The 16,624-nt window shown below is 36.7% G+C and overlaps 1 protein-coding gene across 10 annotated transcripts in view; it reads right to left on the reverse strand.

The window, feature by feature from the left end:
• SPTBN1 (spectrin beta, non-erythrocytic 1) overlaps positions 1–16,624 on the reverse strand; it is a 270,174-nt gene that overhangs the window by 190,875 nt on the left and 62,675 nt on the right. For 9 of the 10 annotated variants that reach the window (XM_072635555.1, XM_072635559.1, XM_072635557.1 and 6 more), the window contains one exon: positions 9,444–9,640. In XM_072635555.1, coding sequence (XP_072491656.1) covers positions 9,444–9,591 — 148 coding nt within the window. In that variant the 5' untranslated portion in view covers positions 9,592–9,640. Of the gene's footprint in view, positions 1–8,925; positions 8,938–9,443; positions 9,641–16,624 lie in introns of all 10 variants that reach the window. The other variant, XM_072635566.1, reaches the window with a different exon arrangement.

A 16,624-nucleotide genomic window follows, 5' to 3' on the forward strand; every position in this document is an offset into this window, starting at 1 on the left:
CTTTAAGGTTCTTTTAAAATTTTACATTTCCAATTCAATCACAACTCCTCAAGATTACTCCTAAAATTTTAAGCAAGGTAATAGTCAGCTGCCTTCTTGGGACTCAACCTATTAGTGTCAGTGGGGAATGGGGAAGTAACCCCAGAGGGTATGCTACATTATTGTTAAATGAAAAATTACAATATCTCAGAGCCCCTAGTTAGGAAAATTCCTAACATTTAAGCAGAGAATTAGCACAGAGCAGTAATTTAAATGAATGCTTATCTCTAAGTAACCCCTGGAAACTTTACCATTAAAGGAAAAATTCAGATTTCCAGAAACACTGGGGTAAAGAAACAAGTCAATTGTTATCATGTCTATTAACAGACAGATAACAGCAGAAGATAGCAGGATAGCATACCGATTCTTGAAACTTGCCTGAGTACTTGAGGAGGCCAGCCTAACTGGCAGCTTCAATCCAAGTCTTCTGCTCTGAAATGCCTACAGGGACTGGCAGCTCTCCTACATCTTTCCCTTCTCTGTCACCTCTTAGTTTATCTTTTTTCCTTCTCTTTTTAACTATTCCTCCTGGAACACTAATCTTTTCTGGCTCATTTCTTGAGGTCCCTCTTCTTCTCTCACCAAAGTGTGACTCAGTTCTCCCTTTAGCATCAAAGATGAAGACAGTCTCAAATTGCTCTCATGGCTGAGAGGATGAATACTTGTCCCTCTGAGCTATAAATCACATGATGTCATTCAGTTCTCAAATTCCTATTATCCTATCTCAACTATATTCAAAATCTCCTTAAATATTAAAGGTGATATTTGTAAAGCACTTAGTATAACACCTAGCTTGCAGTAGGTGCTATATAAATGCTCATTCTTTTCCCTTTCCTGGAGAAGTGTCACACCTTATCTTTCCATTTTCTATAGAACCTATTACATGGCCTTACATGTAGCTCAACAAAGTTTTGCTGAATGTTGAAAGCTAACTAAATGCAAATCTATATTGTCTATAGTAATTCTGAAAAAGGGTTTTAGTTTTAATGGAATGAAATCTCAAAATGAATCAGCAATGTGATATGGCTGCTAAAAAAGCCAATGTTCTCTTGAATTGTATTAATATGGGCACACCTTCCAGGAACAGGACAGTGACAGTTCCATTGTAATCTGCTGTCATGTCTCACCTGGAGTACTATGGTAATTTCTGGATACCACAGCTTAAGGATAGTGACAAAGTATCTTAAGGAGAACAGTCAAGAGAGTGAAATGCTTTGAGTTCATGACATATGAGCATCCAATGAAGGAAATGGGCATGTTTATCCTGGAGAAAAGAAGACTCAAGGGGCATTAGAATTGTCTTTGAGGGCCTGTCATTAGAAGAAAGATTGGAGTTCAGGGTGGGGAAACTGTGGCCTAGAGGCCACATATGCCTCTAGGTCTTCAAGGCTATAGGTTCTCCACCCCAACATTAGACTTTTTGGGTAAGAGGGCAGAAGTAGGAGAAATAAGAACTTTTAAAGAAGTCAGGGCAGCTAGGTGGCACTGGATTCAGGAGGACTGGGGTTCAAATCTGGCCTTAAACATTCACTAGCTGTGGGACCCTGGGCATGTCACTTAAGCCCAATTGCCTCAAAAAAGTAAAAAACAAACAAAAAGAAGTTTTAAAGGAAGCGAGTGAAGCTTAAAATCAGGACATACATCCCCCAAATTAATGCTGCCCCATATTGGAAGAGGTTACCACAAGCGGTGGTAGGTTTCCACTTCTTAGAGGTCTTTGAGCAGAGGCTGTCAGATTTGCTACAGTGGAGACTCCTTTGGTGTATGGATTGAAAAAGATGGCTGCTGAAGTCCCTTCAAACTCTCTGATTCTGGGATTCAGTGTTAATAGTCATTGACATTAATTTAGTGCTTTAAAGTCTACAAAAGTTTTACATAGATTGTTTTATTTTTGAGTTTCATGACCATACTGAAAGTTAAGTAATATTGGTATTATCATCTCCATTTTTTTTTCAGATGTCTCCCCATTGCCCACTGAATAAAATATAAATCTCCTAGCCGATATTCAAGGTCTCCTAAATCTGATTCCATTCTATATTTCCAACTTTATTTATGCCATAGAATCAAAATTTTAGAGATGAAAGGGACCTCAGAGGTCATTCAATCCAACTCCTTCAATTTACAATGGAGGAAACTGAGGTACAAAATGGTTAAGTGACTTGCCTATGACCATATAGCTCTTAAGTGTCAGAGGTGGAATTTAAACCCAAGTCTAGCTACAATTCCAGTACAGACTATTATGTGCGTATGTATAAATGTATATGTAGGTATATACATACACATACATATGTATACACATATATGCTTGTATGGATATGTATATCCATGTATATCTGGGAATCTATATCTATTTCTATCTGTATGTAGATGTATTAGGTTGAAGGACAGATAGATATTTACATGAAATGCACAGACAAAATCTATTGAAGGTATTGAGCAAAGTACTTCATGTACTTGGACTAGAACAATGTAGTAAGAGAGGCTTCATTAACAGGTTCAAACTAAGTTGGAAATGGGAAAATGAGTAGGTGGCGGAGAGAAGGAAGATGCAGAGGGCAGTCATCAATTAACTTTTGTGAATATCATTGCCCCACGAAAAATTTCAGAGCTATTCAATGAGAAATGACACAGAGAAGAAACTTCAGGCTGCTGGTAATGAGTCTCTTGGGAACTTTCTTTCCATTTTAGGCCGGTCAGAAACATTTTTGTGACTAAAAAGGCAGTTTGACATACAGGCTCAAGAAATCTAAGGGGCCTGCAGATATTTCCACAGGTGTGGCAAAAGTTGTACAAGCTTTCCTCCAGCCATATTTATGTAGCCATTCTCTTCATCTATAATTCATCTTTAAATCCATATACCTAGAACAAAGATAGAGCTCATTAATCCCCAATTTCCCACAGATACCTCATGGAAAAAATCCTTTTCTGTTGTTTTAAGCCCTGCTCCCCACCCTGTAAAATCTAATTTATTATGGGCCTTTGAGAACAGATATGTGCTAAGGAGATTAAGATGGAGGGCCACAGGCTGGGGCAAAAGGGATCTTGCGAGTCTATTTAAGTTTAAAACTGCACTAAGACTTTGGGGACATCTTCTATAATACCATCTTTTTCACACTGATTAAGTAAACAATTATTAGTTGATCTTACATAAATCAATTAGATTATCAGTTCCTTGCGGGCAAAAACTTTCATCAATATCATTTCCCTGCTTGGAAACATGCAAAGATTTTCAGTTTCAGTTTCAGAGAAAGTTCTCTTTCAGGTATATTCAGAGTTCAATCTCTTCACATGCCTCAGACACTTGACTGAACTGAATAACTAGGTGAGGGAAAAAAGATGCTTATTTTTTTAAAGCCCAGATTCATCACTATCAGGCTGCAAGCTATTTATCCAATGTTCAAGGCAGGGCCTAAAGGGGAAAACAACAGTAATAACAAAAACCCTGTGACCATGTTTAAATACTCATTAGAATTTAAAATATTCATATGGTCAAAATAGGCAGTTAGTGTAGAGGTTACACTGGCATGTGACAAAATCTTAAGATCTGCTTCCATAGCTTTTTAGAACTTTTATTTTGACTCTAGAAAAAATATATTTTCAAAGAATCTAGATATATAAATGATGTCACCATTTATTAAATATTGTCCTAGAATACTGATAAATGGCCATCTTCAAAGGGACGCTAAGCTGTACATGTGTCCATGTTTAAATGTATATTTCTTCTTTTCATATGCTTTAGAACTTTGCTCAACCACATCAATATATTTTGTCTGTGCATTTCATTCTGGCATTTCATGTAAACAACTATCTATCTATATATCTACATAGAGACAGAACATTTATTTTCATATAGTTTTACGGTAGTAAAAAATGAGACCCAGAGAGGTTAATCAGCTTGCCAGCAGTCACACAGATAAACAGCAGGGCCAGTGTTTGAATCCAGATGCACCAACTCCAAAGTTCTCTTACTTATATTCACATTATAAATATTACAATTAGAAAATTAGATCATGAAGAGACTTTAGAAACCACCCACTCCTAATCCAACTCCTTTATTTAGAGGCCCAGAAAAGTAAAGTGGGATACCTAAGCAAATAGGTTGGTAGTGGTGGAGTTGGACCAGTGCCTAGGTCTGTCTCTGACAACACACAGATGTAAGCATTCTTAAGTAGTTTTCTCCTGGCAGTACAGTCTCTCTTAACTTCCCTATAACATTATAAGCTCCTCAAGGTCAGGCATAATGTCTACAATTGCTTTTGCCACTCCCCACAGCCTAGAAGAGTATTCCAGCACAAAATGAGAACTCATAAATGTTGATAACCAACAATTCCCAGAGCTATCTTTTGTTTTAAATTATAGTGATTTTTGTTATGCCAATTCCTCCACTGACATTCTCCCTCCTAAAACCTCTCTCTTCTGGGGAAAATAAATATTCTACCTAGAATTTTAAACATAAAATTTAGCTATTCAGCTAAAATTCAAATTCCCTTAAAACAATCAACTTGAATAGAGTTAAATATTTTCTAAAAATGCTTTTAAAACTCTGTGGACCATTTCAAACACGTCCTTTTTGGCCAAATAACACCAGAGGATTTACAGCAAGAGACCCCTTAAATATCATCTAGTCCCACCCTCTCATTTACAAACTTAGGGAAAGGAAGCTCAGAGAAATTAAATGAATTAGCTAAGGTAAGAATGGTAATAAGAAACAAAGTTGGAATTTGAACACAGGAAACAGGATCATAGGATTTCAAAGCTGGGGAGGACCTTGGATATTATCCAGTAAGACCACATCCAGTCCCATAAGTACAGACCCTGAATTTGAACCCTGACATCCATTACTTTGTCCACTGTACTGTGTTAACTTTTGGAATGAAAACAGTTCACATTTGTAAAAAGATGTCATTTAAACAGGTAACTTTGGCTCTTGACAAGTCTTTAGGGATTAAAATTTTATATACTTTTCTTTCCAAATGAAGTTCTAATAAGTAAATATCTCAGTGCATTCTAAGCTGCTTTTCCCAACACAGTATGTCCCACACAACTGTGGCATTTTGTTCAGAGGTCAGGAATGTGACTATGCTACCATGGGGTGCAGGAAATCATTTACAGAATGCATAAAAATGACTTAGCAGCATACTGCCTCAAGGTTGAATGAACATGACATAATCTCTTCGCTACTCAAACACACTCAACTTCAGTGTTTCTGTTTTTCCCCCTTGTATTAGTTTTAGTTAGAAAAAGATCTCTATAATTCTGTGGGTCATGTTTTTACTCAGTATTTAATCCTCAGCATTCAAAGACATTATGTATTAGATGAATCTTTTCCCCACTTTGAGGAAATTCCACTATTTAATATCCTATTGGGAGATTATGAAACAGAGAATATGCTGACCTTCAACTCCTTCCCCTCAACCCTCCCTCCCCCACTGCCCACTCTCCTGTCTCCCATTATGAATCTTAAGACTTATGTTTCTGGCTACTTGAGTTGGCAGAGATAGCTCAAAAGTTTCTAAATCAGCTAATAGTGCTTAACTGCATTTTATGCCCACAAAAATGGCCTTTCACAATTTATCTAAGACTAATTTCTGCCTTCAAAAATATTGGGAATTTTTTCTACACCATTGCAGAGGGGCCATCTCTCCTATGATCCTGCTAGACTAAAAACAATTTTTAAACAATTTCACAAAGGAACCAGGAAGATGGGGAAAAAATCAGTGAAAAAGTAACCAAAAAATTAATAGGAACCAATTTTGCTATTATATTTAGAAAGCCTTGTTATACAAGTATATAAGACAGCAAGGAATGTTCATTTCTGCTGTTCTAACTAGAGATTTCACTTTAGAATTTGTCCTTGCATGAGAGGGATTACCAATAACAAATATTTTGCATCTGGAGTAAAAAAGGAAGTAACCACCCTTTTCTTCCACAGAAGACAGTCCTAGTGTCTAGGGAACATTTTCATCTTCTCAGTATAATGATTAGAGTAGTTTTTTTTCTTTTGGGAAGAAGAGGGGGTTCAGTCTTTGATTTCATTGGCATAGGGAGCTCCCAATGAAGAAACTGCCTTTGTCAATTCAGACTGCCATCTGTTCTATAATTTAGACTTCAAGAGTTAGCCGTGACACTGAGATGTTAAGTGACCTACCCAAGGTAAGCTTGTTCTAGAGACAAAACTGGAGCTTAGATCTGACTTTCAAACAGTCCCTTTATCCCACTACACCATCGATATTGGACATTTACACAATTTTAAAGAAACTGGCAAAGTACTTTACATACATTCTCATCTGAGTGTCTCAATTACATGTAAACTCATTGAAAGGAGGAACTGTCTTATTTCCCCAGCTCATCACAGTTCTTAACATATAGTAAGCACTTAATCAATGCTTCATGCATCCATTTGAGAACTTTGGTGGGGGGCCTGTACTGTATGTAATGTTATCCCTATTCTATAGATGAGGAAACTGAGGCTTAAGAGATTAAATGATTTGCTTATGTTTGCACAACTAATGTCAAGAATGGAAAGTAAAACCAGATCTTCTTGATTTGAAGTCCAGAGTTCTATCTTCCCTGCCATTATGAATAGCCTTACATATCATGCCCAAACTCGAAATTGATTCTTTACATGATTGATAAGATATGAAATGATTTCTTACATAGAACTTATCCAGGCTGAATGGAAGGATTCTCTAAGGTCCTTACTTTTCTTCTCAAAAATCCTGAACCAATAAACTTAAGACCTTATATGGAACTGCTCTTAGTCATTTGTCATATTCAGCACAAATCCACAAGACTTAAAGAACAGTCCCAGAGAACAGTCAAACAAAACCACTAACTATGCTGAAGAGATTTAAAAATTTTGGATTCTTTTGGGTCTTCTCTTTTCACTGACAGTATTTTCAAAATACCATGGAATCAAGAGCCTTCATCTTTTCAAGGTATAATTGCAACTCCTTCTGTAATAATCTTCTTGGGATCTCATCATCTCTCTACAGAAAAATCTTTAACGTCTACTAATTTAAGTATTTATTCCTTAACCTAGCATTCAAGGCCTTCTGAGATGTGGTCCAATCAAGTCTTCCAGTTTTTCTTCATGGTACTCCGTATTCCAGTCAAACTGGAATGTGTTCCACAGTTTCTCTTCCTTGTGCATACTTTCTCTCATGACTGAAAATGACCTCTCATATCCCTATCTCCAACTTATCAAATCCTTTAATTCAAGGTCTGACTCTAATGCCACTTTTCCCATGAAAATTCTCCTCCACTGAAAGTGGTATCTCTTTTCTTAAATTTCTCATAATACTTTGTCTAACTTTGTCTTTTGTTATTATCGTAGACTGCCTTGTGCCATACACATCTTATCCTCCCTGTTAGATGGTATGCTCAAGTGTCAGATCTTGTCCTTTTTTCCCCATCATTTCATTCCTGTTCCTATCAGCATGTCTTGCACATAGCAGTTGGTTAGTAAATATGCTGGGTTGAAATGAATTTCTGTTAGACTGGAGACTACAGTATTCAACTGTCTAAAGACACTGGTCGCTCAAGATCTTAGAATCATCTCGTTTTCACCATGAACTCAGCAAGACACTGCAGTTATCAACACCATTATTACATTACACATTAAGAAAATATATTAGATTTCTAAAGACTGCTAAAGAATCTCTGGGATTTGAGTAAAGATTGTAGAAATCCTTTTGGAGGTAGAGGGTTGGACTACTAAGACCCTTGTTTCAGCCCTACAAATGGATAAAATTATATTTTAAAAAGGAAATGACAAATGGGATCTTGCTTTGGCTAATGGAGATAAGTTTAAGAGAATGGTAGATACAGCATCATTAACTACATTTTTCAAAACGGTTTTAGGAAAAATTTCAAAGATCTTAGAAGACTTCAACAGACAGACCCAGGATCATAATTCACCATTGAGGCCTCATGATTAATGGAGCAGTTACAAAATATAGCGTCAGGTTTTTGATTAATGGGTCACTCTTTGATGGTACATGAATGGACAAGGAAAGTCCATTCATTCACTACCACTAAAAACCCAACACTGTCAAGGTCAAGTTCCAATATAATATGTAGAGATCTGTACAAAAGATAGGAAAGATATTTTCACTGTTAGCAATAAACTTACCTGGTTAAACCAAGACTACAACATACACATTACAATTAAGGATTCCACAAGAAAACCAAAAATACTTCTCTTTTCATACCAAAAATATGTGACATCATTCCCCTTATTTCATTTTGACTTCTCAGTGTGAAAAAAAAAAAGCTTATAAATACAAACATCTTCAATTTCAAGATAAATTCTAATTTGGTTTACATTTAACTTTACATTTACACTAATGGCTCATTTACACTTAATTTTGTGTTCAGTTAGCGCAAAGTATATTATTAACTTAAAATCTCCAAATAATTATGAGAATTTTGTACAAAGAATTTACTTGAATAATAATAGCTGGGGTTAATATTGTACTTTTTGATTTTCAAAATACTTCAATATATTATTTTATCCAATATGAGAAGATAAGATTTATAACATGTATCATAATGTAATTCACAATATGTTATATATAAAGAAGATATAAAAATAATAAGAATTCTTATAATAAAATTATAAGAATGAATATATAATTGGGGATTAAAGGGAATATCTTTACAGTTGTCAAGTATTATATATCATACAAAATGCCTGGGTGGTAGCTATATTTATGGGCAACAGCCAGATTGGACCATTCTTCATAAGATCTTCTGATGGTGGCAGTCGAAATTACTCATATTATACATATGTACATGTGAGTATGCATCCTTCACTGATGACCAACATATCAATGTTTCCTTGGAGCATGGGAGTGTCCTTGCATTCTCGAAGGCCAAGTGAACAGAACACAAGGTCTAAAAGACCCTACACCAAGCTAGAAGGACTTCAAGCAGGGGATCAACAAAAAAAACCAAGGCTTATCCCCAGGAGAAGCTTTTCACCAGGTGATGAATTTCCATAAGCTATTTAAAAGCACTTGGGAATTGCAATCTATGTTGATTGAAACCAATGAAATATGGATTCTTGAAATATTACATATATTCCCATACAAACACACTTATATGTACAGGTGATAATTGACTTTCCCAACCTTAGCAGTAGTGATAACACATCTTCATTCATATCTGCTTTTGTTTTTTGTCAGTTAAGAGGTCACAAGTGATCATTAAAAATTTCCCCAAATTAAATATGCTGTTTAGTAAGGTTTTAAGTTCCCTCTTAGCTTAAGAAAAATCAGAATATGCACCTGTCTACAAAACTATAAAGATCCCTGGGTAGAAGACTACACAAAAGGATCTTCAATTCCCTTCTGATGCTAAGGTTTTGTAATTATAGCTATGGAGGTGTGAGATGTGTCTACCTGCTAGAGCCTTGATACGAGAGCGCTCAAACAGCCTTGCTGAGCTGTTTTCATTGTCCCAGTCATCCACGTCCCAGCGGTTGTTGACATCGCTGTATTGTTGCTGGATCTCAATATTGTCGTAGTCTGTGGCTACTGTGGTTGTCATGTTGAACCTTCTCAACTGCCCTCAGGCATCAGCTTCTTCTTACAAAGGTCTGTGAGGAAAACAATGTATATTTAGCTTTTCACAAAAAAAAACAAGAAATTTATAAGTCACGGTGAAACCTCTCAGAGAAATACTTTCCACATTTTACAGGCAAAGAAATGGAAGCCTCAAGAAGTTAAATGATTTGCCCCCAAAACAGCTGGTTAGCAGCAGAGCTGGGACAGCCAGTTTACTGTTATTTTACCACACTGTCCTTTCTAATATCAAAACTAATCATTTGCTATGAATAAGAATGCTTTCTTCAATTCATTTGTACTCAGATGTAAATAGCATTATAATGTGTTGTATTTCCCATACACCGTGAATTTCATAATAGAGATCTAGGCTAAATCAATGTTCTCATGGAGGTAATGGCTATCAAAGAATGAAGTCTTGGGATAAAATTATGGAACAAGACCCAAGTGTTAGTGAATATTCCAAATGAGTGGCTTTAATGGGTACATAATGGTTGTTCAATATAATCACATGAAGAAAGAGGCAGAAACTGGTCCCATGATTACATTGCTATAGGAAACTCCCATGATAAGTGATCTCTGTTAATGCAGGTCCACCATCTTCTCTACAATTTATAGTTTTAGAAATCTGTCTAGATCACTTGCCCAGGGTCACAAAGAAGGGAAGAGAATGTGCAGTTACTAAGCATCTACTATGTGCCAGGCTCTATTATTTCATTTGGTCCTCACAACAACCCTGAGGGATTTGCACTATTATTATCCCCATTTCACAGATGAGGAAGCTGAAGCAGACAGAAGTTAAGTCACTTGTTCAGAGTCACACAGCCAGGAAGATTCTGAAGTTTGAATTCAAGACTTTTCTTATTCCAAATCCAGTACTCTCTCTACTGTGCCACCAGGTCTTTCTAGACTGATGACTTACTTTCTATCTACTGTCATATCAACCCTCTCAAAAGAAGAAAACTGCTCTTTTTGCTTCTTTTATGAGAAAACTGATTGTCTGACATTGTCCCTGAGAATTTACTTGGATTCTCATTTAGTGAAAATGCACCAAAGTGGAGTGGGGAAATAGCATCATCCTAGGAGTAAAGAGACCTGGATCTTTGTCCCTTTGTACCAATGATGTAAGGCTGTAACTGAGTCTCTGTATCACGTTTTTCTTACCTATCAAATGGAGAACCAAGGATTTAGGGTTATTATTGCACTGATGAGGAACCTGAGACCATGAAATGAGAAATGACTTGCTCAAGGTCTTAAAGAGTCAGAAGTGACCCTCAAACCTGGGTCCCCATGATGTCTAGTCCAGTATTTCTTTTACGATACCACACTGACAACAAACAAAATAACCACTTCCACTTGCCATTCCTTCCAATTACTGTGAAAGGAATTAAGCATTTCAGATAGATGGTACAATGAACAGAATACTGGATTTGGAGTCCAATTGTGTTCAATTCTGACCTCTTGCTAGCTCTGTGACCTTGGGCAAGGCAATTAACCTCTGACCACCTCAGTTTCTTCATCTATAAAATAGGGCTAATAATGGTGCCTACTTCCCAGTGTTGTGAGGACAAATGAATATATTTGTAAAGCACTTTGAAAACCTTAAAGCATTATGATAGCTATTTCTCTCCTACAACCAAGAAAATAAATCAAAAAGCAATAAGTCACATATGTGAAAAAGATCATTTTCTTCTTTCTTACCAAAAATAAAAGGCAAATTGTTTCATATTTAGACATGTCACACCATATTTGGTGTCTACCATAGCCAGGTTTCCTCAGTAAAGCAATTACTCTTAAAAAAAAGATTTGTACCTATATTTATTATATAGAATTGGTGATCAGCACACCCAGCTTCTTTCTGTTCAAGAGACATGTGGCTCCTTGTCTTTTTGTGTTTAAACGTTACTCTCTCCCACACATCCTCCAAGCACACTGCTGACACTATAACACAGTTCTTTACAACAGCCCTAGTGAAGGACATCATGAGGTCTCTCCTCCCTCCTTACAAATGTTTCAGACAAATTCAATGCCTGGTTCCAGTCTTTTCTCAGCTTATTGGCAGGGGAGAGACAGAATTCTGGACTGCAGATTTAGAAAGAATCAATTTTAAATGAACTCAAAACTAGTTTTATTGGGAAGTTAATTTTAAACCAAGTCAGTATTTTTAGAGGTCAAAGGGAAAGTAGAGATGATTTAGTCCAACCCTCACTTCATGCACAAGGAACCTGAAACCTAGAAAGGTGAAAAGACTTGTCAAATCACACTGGTAGTTAGTGATAAGACCTCAACTCTATCTTCTTTGACTCCTTCCTGAGGCTAGTAGATATGTACCAGTTGAACTCAAGGATGTTCAGTCTCCATGATGGTATGTTTCCCAATGGTCAAGAAAAAACAAAGGAGACTTCAAACCCACATATACTAAAAGAAATATTTAAACCTGGAACTAATAGCAAACTTGCTTGGTCAAACATGGGCAACTCTGCCAAACCCAATTTGAAATGAAAGTAACAATTTAGAAAACTACTGCTGTGATTTGTCTCAGCTATTTGGTGCCACCTGGTGATAAAGGAAAACAGACCATGCTACACCCTCTGCAAGTGCTCCTTAACCAAACTACTCTCCTAGATACCCCTCTGCAGTGGCTGAGATGTCCCAAATGGTTGGCTAAGCCAAATTAAGGCATTTTCCCACCCAGGTTTCTGTTTTTACTCCTGGCCAAAATAACTCACAAAATCACTGACCTCTCTCTTTTGTGTATGATAATAAAACTTTCTGTCAGTCTAAAAGAATCACATGAAAAATTTGCAGATTTTCTTCCTCTCCAAAGGATTTGGCTTGATTGCTGCCATCAGAATGTAGGTGACTGGCAATCTCAAATAATATAGTTTCTAGGTATGTAGAAATCAAAGTATCCAATGACAGACTAGGTAGTTTATGGAGTAGGGAGCTTAGGGAAAGAACAATGTAAGAATATAGGAAGCACACTGGATGAATAATTGGAAGATGAAAGTTCTATTTTTGTTTCTTCAACTAGCTCTAGTTCATTGACCTGGGACAAATGACTTCAGTTTTTTCAAGTCCTATTTCCTTATCTATAAGTTGAGAGCATCATACCAGGTGACTGCAAAGGCTCTACTGCTCTAAAATTTTATTCTATGATTATTATACCCTCCTCTGAGCTCCAAGCATGTGTCAACATCCTAACTGGTTTTCTATAGGGCTTTAAAGTTAGCAATGTATTTTCCATGTACTGTCTTATCAGTTCTATGAGTTGCTTACCACTTATAGTGAAGACTCTTTTCCCCTGAAGAGCCTATTTAATTTATAACCAGTTATAAAGATGAACAGATAAGCTTATCTTTTCTAGGTAAATTATCTTAAATAACAACATAGGAAATTTGCTTTTGTGGTCTCAAGGTCAATCTACATTTTCCAATTAGTGGTGAGAAATAAGATAGATTGGCAAGGAAAGGTTAAAAACTCATTGCCTACTGGTTTTGGAATTAAAGAAATCTATATGCTGTGGTATTTTCAATCTAGAAAAGAGAGAAGACAAATGACTAAAGCACATATTATGAATTGATTCTATGCTTGGGAAAGATTAGCCTTCAAAAAGGAAGCAATTCAATTCAATTAGTATTTGCCCATCTACATGGGTAGGGATGTCAAGGTAGACATACTAGATGAGGTGGCACTTCAGCTGGACTTGGAAGGAAAAGAAATTCAACAGATAGGAGGGGGAGTCTGTCTTAACAACGGAGGATGGAGTAAATAATGACATTGGAAGAGGACTGAAGGACACTGAATGGTACCATTTAGTTGGAAAATAGATTGAGTGAAGGGGAGGGAGTGGTGTGGTACAGTGGGAAAAAAAATTGGCTTTGGAATCAGAGGAATGAGGATCAAATTCCATCTCTGAGGCTTACTGCTTGTATAACATTAGGCAAGTCACTTCACCTCTGGGCCTAAGCTTCCTTATGTGTAAATTGAAGGGGGCTAGACTAAATAACCTCAGAGGTTTGTTCCATCTCTAAAATGATGATCTTAGAACATAAGGAAGTCTAGAAAGATAGATTGAGGCCAGATTTGGGAGACCCTGAATGTTGGTGAAGGAGTCTGTATTCTATTCAACAGTTAATGAGGAGCCACTAAAAGTCGGAGAAGGCAGTTAGTAATAGGATCAGAATTGTGTATTAGGACAGAGATGTGAAGATTCAGGGAGTAGAAAATATTCTAATAGTTCAGGTTAGAGGTAATGAGGGACTGAAATAAGGTGGTGGTAATGAGAAGGGATAGAGGAGATAGGTAGAAGACATTTCAAATGTATAACAGACAGAACTAAGCAATGTGAAGATGAAGGGGATATCTGGAATAATCTAAGCACACCTCTGGGGCCTTTGTTAACAACATAGTTTTAGGCCCAGTGAAGCAGGGGTGTGACCCAGTACAGAAATTCCTATGTCCTTTGTTCCAATGCTTTGTGGAGCCTTTCCCACCTCAGTTTAATTGTCATTACATTCCTTCCTTTCCCATCCATCTATACCATAATATGCACAAAGGGTAATATCAAGACATACGAAATGCAAACTGCAAAAGGCTGAAAAGCCCATTTTTATCATTCTTGCTCAATCACATTTTCTTTGAATGTGCATTTTCCAAGAGGAACAAAGAATTATGAAAAAGTGATATCGTTTCCTGCTTCAACAAGCCAACACTAATTTTATTTCTTCAAACAGATGGACCAACATAGAGGTAGATGACACAATTTTAATCTTAACCTAACAAGGCAGAAAGACCTGTAACTGCGGCCAAAAGTGTGACTAAGTCACAACTATTAGGAAATTGACTGGTATTCAGTCATTTCTGATTCTTCGTGACCCCATTTGAGGTTTTCTTGGCAAATATACTAGAGTGGTTTGCCATATTCTTCTCCAGCTCATTTTATAGATGAGGAACTGACACAAAGAAGGTTAAGTGATTTTCCCAAGGTCACACTGTTAGTAAGTGTCTGAGGATAGATTCCAACTCAGGCAAGAGCAGTCTTCCTGACTCCAGGCCTGGCACTCTGTCCACTGTACCATCTAGCAACCTGACTAGTATTTTCTTATTCATTTTAAAAAAAAATTCAGTTTTATCTTCTCTGGCTACTATATCACTCCCAATCTAAAATCACTAACTCCCCTCCAGACTGACATATTTTGAAAATGGCACATAAATCAAATGTGCCATCTTTAGTCCATACATGACACAGCAACAGTAAACATAAAAATTCAATTTTAGGATAAACAGATTTAGAACTAAAAGGGGCCTCTGAGGTGATCTAAACTTCTTCCCTAATTTTACAAGTAAGGAAATTGAGGTCTAGAAAAATTAAATGATCTGTCCAGGGTCATACAATTGGTAAATTAACAAAGTTGAGATTTAAAGGCAGGTTTTCTTATTCCAAATCTATGGTTCTTTCTACTGGTAAACCAAGCTTTCAGTTTTTCCTTTCCAGTCTCCAAATTGCCTGATGTACAGCTCTATGCTATTTTCAACAAGCCATTCTTTTTGTCTATATCTCTGTCTTTTACTGAATGGCTAACATAATCATCACGACTGAAAAAGCATAGCCAAAGATAGGGCCATGAAAGTGGGCAAGAGCATCAAGCAATATTGGGACAATAATGATAGCAAAATGACACCCAAATCATAGCTATTTACAGCCTGTGTCAGAGAATGCACCCTGCTAGGTGTTCTAGGGATCAAAAAAGCATCTTTTCCTGTTTCCAGGGAGCTTATATTCTTACAAGAGGAAACCATACAGGTACAGACATATATCTCGTATGCTATTTTTCAAAAAGCTTTTTAAAATCTAGTTTTTCTGTGTATTTTTTTAAAACTTATTTTAGTTTTGTTATTTAAATGTATTATTTTGGCTAAGCTAGAGATAGAGGACTCAGATAGAGAATGACAAGGGAAAGACAAAACTAAATGGAGTATAAAAATTGGTCAGTCTTCCCCTCTCCTGAATGTGGGTTGGTTTGTTTTTTTTTTAATAAAAAAGACACTTCTTGATGTTTATGGATTTAGAGTTGGAAGGGAGGCCCTTTGCCTAACCCCTTCATTTTAAAAATAAAGAAACTGAGGTCCATGGAAGTCAAATGACTTACCCAGATATTCAGTGCCATTCAAAAGCTGGCAAGAGATTAAGATGAAGGTGACCAACTTCTGTCAATCCTTCTTGAGGAGGGAAACCATATGTTAACAATTACAGAATTGTTAGTCCCAAATGTTCTGCTAACACTTAAAATCCTCCCATTCTACTCATAAAAGCTGGGAAGATGGATGTACTTGGCTACTGGCTTGCTATCTTAATCAAAGTCTTCTCTTTATCTCAAAAGGACCCAACTTCTTAACAAAATCATCCAGAAATCTGAGTCCCACCCCAATCTATTCAACTTTTCAGGAAGTGGAAGGCAGGAAATAATTATATTGTTTGTCACTTGCTTGCTGCCACATTCCTAGGGGATGTATAATTTTTTAAAATAAATTATAGATCTGCGAATTCATTCAGTGTGGGACATTCCTGATTTAGATTTTCCTTCACCAGTGCAGACTGACCAACTAGGCTCTCATTCTTAGAGAGAGAGCTAGCTGGAGTAATGAGAATTTAAATGAAGTGTTCATAGAGAAACTATTGGTATGTGTTCAAGAGCACAATTTGAGCCTGTGACTTTCTAACTCCAGAGCGGTCATGCTAACCACCAAACCACAATGTCTTTTCATGTATAAAATATAAGACAACAGAAAAAATTTGTAGGTAACAGAATTTGTAATCACAGCATGTGCTTAAGAAGGGTATCATGACCTACATGTGACTAGGGACTACAGTCCTGCTATTGTTCAAGCTCATTTGATTTAAATAGACTAACATTCTGACCCTTCTCATTGTGAAGTTTCAGTTTAAAAACACCAAAATTTATCTGTGAAGATCTTGTCCAAATGCATCTTGGCTTTAAGAGAAGCTAACACAAAAA

This window comes from Notamacropus eugenii, chromosome 1 (genome assembly GCF_028372415.1).
Source record: "Notamacropus eugenii isolate mMacEug1 chromosome 1, mMacEug1.pri_v2, whole genome shotgun sequence".
Classification (NCBI taxonomy): domain Eukaryota; kingdom Metazoa; phylum Chordata; class Mammalia; order Diprotodontia; family Macropodidae; genus Notamacropus; species Notamacropus eugenii.